The 10,000-nt window shown below is 44.9% G+C and overlaps 1 protein-coding gene across 1 annotated transcript in view; it reads left to right on the forward strand.

Annotated features, from left to right (window-relative positions):
• RALGAPA2 (Ral GTPase activating protein, alpha subunit 2 (catalytic)) overlaps positions 1-10,000 on the forward strand; it is a 235,075-nt gene that overhangs the window by 12,915 nt on the left and 212,160 nt on the right. The window contains exons 3-4 of the mRNA XM_015406000.1: positions 2,652-2,709; positions 4,283-4,326. Of these exons, the coding sequence (XP_015261486.1) occupies positions 2,652-2,709; positions 4,283-4,326 (102 nt within the window). The remainder of the gene's footprint in view (positions 1-2,651; positions 2,710-4,282; positions 4,327-10,000) is intronic.

The following is a 10,000-nucleotide window of genomic DNA, read 5'->3' on the forward strand; positions in this document are numbered from 1 at the left end:
CTCCCCACTCCTCCACTTGCAGCTGCTGGATGACCTTGGGCAAGCCATGGTTCTGTCAGAGCTGTCCTCTCAACTGCAGTTCTTGAAAGGGCTTTCTCAGGCCCACCTACCTCACAGGGTGACTGTTGTGGGAAGGGGAAGGAGTTTGTGAGCCACTCTGAGACTCCGAGGGAAGGGCAGGGTATAAATCCAATCTCTACTCTTCTTCTGGTGCTGGGGAGCACATGCAACCAGGAACATGGCTGACGGAGTGCTTGCACACTGGCAAGTAGGTGGCAGGTGAAGTGCGCAGACAAGGGGGTTAGCCCTGCAAAGTGACTTGGTTCCTGGCATCTGCCCCACCACATTGCATGTTGATGCCAGCCCTGGGGCAGTCTCAGGGGTAGTTGGCAAGTCTCCCTAACGTTACATGTTGATTTGCTTTGAGATGACGACATTCCTTATGGTTTGCAGATAATCTGGTTAAGAGCCATGGTCCCTCTAAGCTGTGGAGCCCTGTGAGCAAAAATTCTACTTTGTGAGCTCCTGGCATTAAAGTCGTGAGCAAGCGATTTGGCTGCTGCATAAGTCAGTTTGCTCTGGAGCCCTCCTTCTTGACCTAAAACAAAAATCTGTGAGCTGGAGGCTAAAAAACTGTGAGCTCGCTCACACTAACTCAGCATAGAGGGAACACTGGTTAAGAGGTACTTCCCAACATCAATTTGTAAGTTTAAAAAAGTCCCCAGATGGGTTATTAAACGCATCTGCTTAAGTAAAAGAAAAAGGGGAAAAAGAACAGAGCAGCCTGTGTAAGTCAAAGTTTACTCTTCAAATTATTCTTAGTCATGCAGTAAGTGCAGAAGCAAAAGGAGTATGAATAAAAGAACCAGCAAGTCCCCTGGTGTGTTGCTTAGAAGTAATACCTAATTTCTATTTCAAGTGTGCTAATGGATTTCCATATAAATGGAGTAAAACACAAAAGGGAGTATTCCGCGCTATGGGGTTTCCCCGAGGTATTTTATATTTCTTTATGATTAAAATCTGAACAAGATGTCAGTAACGGTTTGGAATTTAGTGCAGTTTATATTTTATATTTACACTGGAATGAGAAATGATTTGCTTTTGTTAAGTCCAGAATGATTAAAGGTGCCTTCTTTTCTCTCTACAGATAGATAAAGATATGCATACAGGATAGAGACTCAGAGATTAAAGCATCGGCTGTTATGTTGTTTTGGAGTTCATGTATCCAGTACTGATGCCAATAATAGCTTTATGCTGCTTTCATGTTACCAATTATTTGCTACCAAAAGTGTGGGACTCTCTGCCTTAGGGAAATTTGTCTGTTCCCTTCTGTTGCCATCTTCCACCAGTATTTTGCTTGCGATTCCCTCAGTGACCCCCTGCTTCCTGACCAATGTTCCAGTTGTTGTTTTTATGTCTTTGTATGTACTTATGCTCTGTTTTTAATTGTTTTAACAATGTGCGCTTTGGGGGGGGTGGTTTGAATGTGATATTTTATATGTTTTAATTTGTTAGCCACCTTGACGGCCCTTGTGAGGGTAAAGGGATATAAATTTTATTGATGATAACCAGGGCTATTTTTGGGCAGGAACGCACAGGAACGGAGTTCCGGCTGGCTCCCAAGTTGGCCACGCCCAGCAGGAACTCATTAGCATAATAGGCCACGCCCAACAGCAGAAACTCATTAGGATTGGCTACATTAGGGGTGTGTGGCCTAACATGCAAAGGAGTTCCTGCTATAAAAAAAGGCCCTGTGTTTTGACAACAAACAAGGTAAACAGAATAAGAAGCAAAAGGTGAGTGTGGCTGGATGAGCACACTTCTGGTAACATGGGGGTGTGGCCTATAATGCCAATGAGCTGTGCTGTCAGGGTGTGGCCTAATATGCTAATGAGTTTCTGCTGGGCTTTTTCTACAAAAAGAGCCCTGAAATAATAATTGTGTGGCCTGTGAATTTCCAAGACCCATTAATTTCAAAGAAATGTGGAATGAGTTAGAACACATTAGAACCCTTTCACTTTCAGAAGTGGATCGTTTTTCTGTTACGCACCTAATTTTGAGTCAGGTATCTTTTTCTCACCCACCCCATATATACATCCGTGTTATGTGTGGCCAGTCCCAGTTTTGCTTGACTTCAAATTATTCAAGCCATGTTATAAGCCCCCCCCAACTTGGGAGTTGCCTACTTGGTTTAGAACATTTTCTTTAACAATGGTAGTTAAACAACTGATACCTTTGGACAGCACAGTAGACGCCACTAGGAGTCGGCCATTTTTATTTTTTTTTACTATTGGGGAAGGTGGGCTATCAGCAATGCTCCCTCTAAGCCATGGAGTCTTGTGAGCAAAAATTCTACTTTGTGAGCTCCTGGCATTAAAGTTGTGAGCGAGCGATTTGGCTGCTGCATAAATTAGTTTGCTCTGGAGCCATCCTTCCAGAGCTGAGACGAAAATGTGTGCGCCGGAGGCTAAAAAACTTTGAGCTAGCTCACACTTACTCAGCTTAGAGGGAACATTGGTAATCAGTAGAAGAAAATATTTTGACAGAGGACACCCTGCCCCCTTTTCTAGTAATCCTTGTGATCAAGTAAGGACATTGAGTGGCTGCTATGTGCTAATCTGGTATAAAACTTTTTATCCTGTCTTCTGCAGAGATTATTACAACTACTACCTGAAAGGATTTTCTTTCGGTGGCATTTCCACAGTATAGGTAAGAGTACTTGCGTGCCTGGCCTTTTACTATGTGTATTTTATTACTGAGTTGGGCGTATGCTCCTCTGCTCTCTAGCAATGCCAGTCTAAAAATTCCAGATTGCCTTAATGAAATTAAACTGTCCTCTTGTGCTGTATTCCCTTTTATCAGTTTTGTTCAACTTGATCAAGGTCATTTGTTAATGGAAACCTTTTTTTTAACAACTGCAAGCAGTGTCTTGTTTTAATAAGTAAAACGGTTTAGTCTATGAGCATGTGAAGGTTTTGGCAAATGTGCAGGGACAGAAAGGGCAAAAAACTGAAGCTTAACACTAAAATTCAGAACCTAACAAAGGCTAGTAAAATGTGAAAAAGAGGGCCAATATTAAAAACTAAATGTAGAAAATATATAGAAAAAGATACATGTATTTACAAGTTTTAAAACATATATAAGGGCCCATTCACATCAAATATATAAATAATGTGGCAATACACACGGGCTTAAAAACCTGACACATTTCTGCCTGCATAGGCCTTCCTCAGAGGTCAAACGATTAAATGGCAAGATGGCTATATAAATATAATACAATCCTGTAGACACAATCAGAATAGATACAAAATATAAATTCAATATGGACCAGAAAACCAGTTGTTCCAGAATAAAACCACCAGGCACACAATAAATATGCAAATGAGATCTTTAAATGTGCAATCACTCGCCCAGTGGTTCTAAAGTATAGACTTTTGGTCCAAGAATTGCCTCCTTTGATTGTGTTGCCCCAGTGTTCTCAAGTAAAAAGCAGTCATGGCAAATATGCAGTCATTCCATTGGATGTGCATGTATAAAAGAAATGTGGCTATTTCATAACAGCAAGGGGGTAAATAGTCCAATCCAGTATGCATGGACCTTTGGCTATCAGTGTTAGCCTTTTCTTATTGGAAATAATTATACCAACATAATTGAATTTATTTATGCTCGATTTTACAAGAGCACATGAAGTTCAGATAAATTGCCTAACTCAGAATTAAGGAATGAATTGCTCATTGGGTTGACCCCCCCCCCCCCGCCCCAGCTTGAGGCAAAGCCTTATCTTCCACTCTATTCTGGATCTGAACCTTCCTGGTCATTTGGTTGTCTACTGCAGTGTGTTGCCCAAGCCACCTGCTATGGTGACAGCACTGGTGCTGTTGAACCTTCCGCTAAACATTCTGGGAAGAGTTCACAAATGGCAGACGAGGAGGTAAAGCTCTTTCTGGGGTGTCTCATTTCATTCCGCGGGGAGGCACTCACATGGTGGCAATGCTCCTGCTGCTGCATACTGACCTAGCCTCTTACTGGGCGACAGATAGTCTTCTATGTGGAGGGATGGTTTTTGATCAACATTGTTCCATCATGTGAGCTGCCATGACAGTGCACTGTGGTCCAACTCAGACAAGGGTCACTGCTTCGTCTGGTGTCCATCAGAATGAGACCTGAATTGTAAGCATTTCTGAGGGGTTTGCTTTTGGCTAACTGGGTTTAAGTGACTGATGGAAGATACAGCAGATTATTTGGAAATATTCTAACATTCCCCCCCCCCTTTTTTTCTCAGGGTCAGTCTTGAAGAAACTTTTGCACACTGGAAACTGTCTTAAGGTATTTTGTTTTGTGTTTAAAGTCCAATCTAAATATGCATGGAATGCTTTTTATTTGCTTAAAACCTGCAGCGAAAGAATTGTTGGTGAGCTCAAATCCACATGAAATTCAGCTCTGTGCCCCCCTCCCCAGCTTCTTGGTCCCATTTGTCATGTTAGGGTTTTTGGTTCACTGTGCAGTGATCACACAGAAGCCTTGTCTGGCTGTTCCCAGGGCCTCCATGACCTCCTTTGCTCTCGATTGCCTGCTTCCGGCAATGGTGCACCGTCTCTTTTGGCATGCATGAACCTTGGCTGCTCCACCTACACGTTTCTGCCACTCGTTGTTTCCCCAAACCCATAGTTTTAAGTCCAGTGTATACTTTAGGCCAGGGTCGTCAGACATAAGGCCCAGGGGCCGGAAGTGGCCCGTTCAGGCCTCTTATGCGGCCCGTGAGCCACTAGTGCAAGGGAGGAGTACTGGGGGGAGTGGGTGAAACCACTCCGATTGTGGCTTCAGCATGGCAGAACAACCTCGTCTGCAGCAGTCAAGCATCATGGTAGCATCTGCCCAGAGCTGCACCGCTGGCTCTCCAATCCGCCCATGTGGGTTTTCCTCTACACCCCCCTCCCAGCCCTTGGGGCCTTGCAGTGAGGATACACCAACTCAGAGCTTACTGGCTGCTGTTCTTTATACAGTTTCTGTCTCCAGTACCTGGCAATACGTTTTAAGGCACACATGGCCCGGCCCCAACAAAATGACATTTGTGCCAGATCTGGCCCTCGTAACAAATGAGTTTGACACTTCTGCTTTAGGCCTTTCTCTCAGTCGGACAGAATTCCTTTCTCCCTTTCCCCATAGCGTATTGACTAGGGATGCCAATTCCAGGTTGACAAGTTTCCAGAGATTTGGGGGCACTGCCTCCTTTTGAGATCCATGTCGCTTGGCATCTCTGCCTCCTGGCATCTCTTCCAGATTCTATGGCATTCTCTGTATGAAGTTTTAATTCAGATGACTTCCCTTTCCCTCAAAGAAGCTGGCTTGCTAACCACTGAAGCTCCTTTACTCTCTGAACGTTTCTTGCTGTCACACCAGCTCCTCCGGTCAGTGTCCAAGGCTTTCAGACCACATGCAGAATGTTGTTGTTCAGTCGCACAGTCGAGTCCGACTCTTTGCGACCCCATGGACCACATCAGAATCAGGAGGCCGAGCGTCGAAGAATAGATGCTTTCGAATTATGGTGCCGGAGAAGACTCTTGAGAGTCCCTTGGGCTGCAAGGAGATCAGATCAGTCAATCCTAAAAGAAATCAACCCTGACTGTTCCCTGGAAGGCCAGATAATGAAACTGAAGCTCAAATACTTTGGCCACCCAATGAGAAGGGAGAAGACCCTGATGCTGGGAAAGATTGAAGGTTAAAGAAGAAGGGGACAGCAAAGGATGAGATGGTTAGACAGTGTTATCGATGCAATGAGCGTGAAATTAAGCAAACTCCGGAACACAACGGAAGACAGGAGGGCCTGGCATGATGAGGGTCCATGGGGTCGTGAAGAGCTGGATTCGACTGAGTAACTGAACAACAACATTCTGCATGCGGTATGCAGAATACTGCATAGATTTTCATTTCAAAAAAGCGCATTGCCCCCCGAAAATTCTTGCAATCTAAGTGTACAACTGTAGTTGAAACATTTCTGGGAGCGCTACTGAAGCAGCTTTACTAAACCTACCCATATAAGCCATGGCAGTCAAACCTAACAATGCATAAGAATGCCTCAGTGTTATTGTGTGGGGTTGTTCAATACTGATAGGGGAGGAAGGGCTGAAATTGGCAGCTGTCCAGTATGTAGCTCTAAGCTCCATGTGGAGAAATCTTCAGTATGTTGGTGCAGGGAAAACCGAACTGATACTTGTAGACGTTGCAGTAGTGTCAGCCCTCAACAGTTTACTTCCGAACCAGGGTCTGCTTCCAGATTGCATCTCCATGTTTGCAAACAGGTGTGGTCAAGTATATGTTAGTGGCAATTTGCTCCAATACAGGGAATCTTATAGCCTCTTAAAGAAAACATTGTCATTGCATGCGGTTCCTGAGCCACAGTTTGCCGCCCCCGCTCCAGACCCTCTCAGTTTGTGTAGTCATACATGTTTCATTTTGGATTATTGGGCACTCGAAACCCTTATCGGAGGAATCTCTGCTCAGGATGTGCACCAATAGGTGACTATAAGCTTCTGCTCTCCCCTCTCACACTACCTCCGTGGCCTCTGCCTCCCCTTCTCTAGGGATCCATGTTGCACATAGTGTGTCGGTGTTTGGAATACTCGCATCTCCACATGGGCATTGTAGTATTTGGTGCTGCTGCTGTATGCCTGATAATTATTTATTCAGAACGTTTCAGTGCTGCCTCTCTAGAAAACCTGCACGAGATGACTCACAAGGGAAACATCATGAAAACAGAAAACAGAGAGCAATAGTTAAATATACTGGGTTTCATTGTTCTTTCCATGCTTACTTGGAAGCCTTGTCGCTTTGTCAAGTGATCTCATAGTTGCCAAAGTGCGTATCGTTCCCTCAACCAGGTGTAAAACCTAAGCCTGCATTTCCTTTAGAATAGGAGGTAAAAGGTAAAGGTTCCCTTGCTCGAAAGCCAGTCGAATCCGACTAGGGTTGCGGTGCTCATCTCCGTTTCAAAGCCGAAGAGCCAGCGCTGTCCGAAGACATTTCCGTGGTCATGTGGCCGGCATGACTAAACACCAAGGCGCACGGAACGCTGTTCCCTTCCCACCGGAGCAGTTCCTCTTTATCTACTTGCAATTTCTTGCTTTCAAACTGCTAGGTTGGCAAGGAGCTGGAACTAGAGACGGGAGCTCACTCCGTCATGCGGCACACTCGGGTCTCGAACTGCTGAACTACCGACCTTCCACAGCCTGCAGTTCAGCGTCTTAACCACTTGAGCCACCGCGGCTCCTTTAGAATAGGAAGGAGATAGCAAAAGGGAAGTTTCTTCCTTAACGGCCAGGCTTCCCCGGGAGGAATTTAATCTGACTGAAGAGAGGGCCTCATGCACGGGGACATGCGTCTGCCCACACATGGGAACAACTGTGCTCTGTTCTTCTCTGTGTAGCCCAACGTTTACTTTGTTTTGTCCCTAGTCCGCTCCATGTGATCAAGAGTGACCATAAATTGTATAATTGCAGATCTGCTGCACTTATTTTATTTTTATTTTTTAAAAACAACCTCGTAAAATATTTGTAACGCTGTCTTTCCATGTGACGGAAGGATAAGTAAATTGGGCTTATGTGCTTAGATATTTATGAGCTATCCAGTGGTCTGTGTCAAAGGCAGACCAGCCGTCTGGGTGGTGACTTTGCAGTAGCGCTTTGGTACAGATTCGGAGCTCATTGGCGTTCCACCCTGTACAAAGGGATGCATGGATTCATCCTCCATCAACCGATATTAAATACCAGAACACAAAGTTTACAGTTACCTTAAGACTCCTGTTCCTTGAGAGCCAGCTCAGAGTTAAAAGTAGCGGACTCTAATCTGGAGAGCTGGGTTTGATTCCCCACTCCTCCACATGCAGCCAACTGGGTGACCTTGGGTCAGTCACAGCTCTCTCAGAGCTCTCTCAGTGTTTGTTGTGGGAAGAGGAAGGGGAGGTGATTGTAAGCCACTCTGAGACTCCTTTGGGTAGTGAAGGGTGGGGTATGAAGCCCATTCTTCTTTTTCTTGAAAAGAAGCTAGAAGTTCTTTCTTTCTTTCTTTTTCTCTCTCTCTCTCTCTTTCTTTCTTTCTTTCTCTCTTTCTTTCTTTCTTTCTCTCTTTCTCTCTCTCTCTTTCTTTCTTTCTCTCTCTCTCTCTTTCTCTCTTTCTCTCTTTCTCTCTTTCTCTCTTTATTTATTTCTTTCTTTCTCTCTTTCTTTCTTTCTTTCTTTCTCTCTTTCTCTCTCTTTCTTTCTTTCTCTTTCTCTCTCTCTCTCTTTCTCTCTTTCTTTCTTTCTCTCTCTCTTTCTTTCTCTCTTTCTCTCTCTCTCTTTCTTTCTTTCTTTCTCTCTTTCTCTCTTTCTCTCTTTCTCTCTCTCTTTCTCTCTCTCTCTTTCTTTCTTTCTTTCTTTCTTTCTTTCTCTCTCTCTCTTTCTTTTTCTCTTTCTCTCTCTCTCTCTTTCTTTCTTTCTTTCTTTCTTTCTTTCTTTCTTTCTTTCTTTCCAACAGCGGTGTGTTCCACCTAGGAATAATCTGGTTTGTGCCACATTTTCATGTGTTATTACATTTGTACCTTATCCTAATACTCCTACAGCACTTCTTATGGCTTATACAAATCTGTGAAGCAGGAAACATTATGAAATAAAACACCATTGCTTGTCTTGTGTTTTCAATCATGCACAGGGACACAAGTTGTTATTCTTAACAGCTTAATTTGTGGCCCTCAGGTTCTTTTTAATATCCTTTTATGGCTTTAATATGGGGTGACAGAAGTTTTAGTAGAAGACTGTTCTAATGTATGTCATTCAAATAGTTTGGAGATAAACGGTGCAGTCCTAAAGTTACACCCTTCTAAGTCCATTGAAGTCAATAGGCTTCTAATGGTGTAACAGTGTTTAGGACTGTGCCGTTAAGCTACCATTCATACATACCCATTTTGGCAAACCTTCAAGGACCCAGAGCTTGCCACTGGTTCACTTACTCCTCTCTCCTGCATGGATTGCCTCTTTCATTCCAGGTGTCAGCGAGCTGCCATTTCTCTGGGATGTGTCCCTCTTCCCTCCCTCCCCGTGTTATTCTCTTCTGGTATGCGACTGTAACTGCCAAGCTTCTCCTACAGGTGGACGATGGAGTGTTATGTCTTCTTGCCTTGCTTAATTAGATTCCCGTGTGAACTGAACTTGTGTTTATGGTATGAGCCGTTGGAGTTCTCAGGCTGCTTCGCGCCTTTTCTAATCAACTCCCTTGCGAGGGAGTTTAGCCCATTGGGTTAACCAAGTTTGAAGTTCCTATATTATACTGCCCCTGTGTATTGTAGTCATTCTGGACAATTCTCTGTATGTTCATGATCAACCATGCTTTGGAAATAAATCTTACTTCTTTGGAACGTGGGTTTGTTCTCCTGCTTTGGGGGTCTGACATTTTGTCCAGAATCCTCTTTCCCCCTCACCCCGAGTCTGACATCGATCATGAGCGGGGCCGAAGGGAAATCCTTTTTCTGGGCAGAGGACCGAGGTGCCGTCCCGGCCACTGCCTTAACATCGGACTACATGGAAGCCCGAGGTGCCGTTGGGGGAGCGATCCCGAGGCATGAGACTATTCCTTGGCCTCCTCCTACCCCATCGCATTGGGGAAAACAAGAGGTCAAAGCCTCAGAGGATTGGACTATGTTCGATACCCAAGGCACCAGGGAAACGTTTGTTCATCGGGGCAGTGGGCCCCGAGAAAGCCTTTTTGAACCGGGATCTTATCCTGAAAGACCCCGGAGTTGCCCGGCTGTGGCTTATCGAGGGGAGGATGAGTTTTGGCCGGAGGAGAGAGCGACCGGACGAGACGAGCGGGAAGAGCAGCCAGGCTGGGGGGCATCCCAGGATGGCAGGATCCAGGAGCTCGAGAGGTCGGTGCAGGATCTCATGAGGACAGTGACAGAAGTTTTCAACGCCATGCACCAGATGGTGGACGATCGCATCGCGGATCGTCTGGGTCCTGTCATTCCACC

The sequence above is a fragment of the Gekko japonicus genome, unplaced genomic scaffold, assembly GCF_001447785.1.
Source record: "Gekko japonicus isolate JY-2015 unplaced genomic scaffold, Gekko_japonicus_V1.1 scaffold388, whole genome shotgun sequence".
In the NCBI taxonomy this organism is placed as follows: Eukaryota; Metazoa; Chordata; class Lepidosauria; order Squamata; family Gekkonidae; genus Gekko; species Gekko japonicus.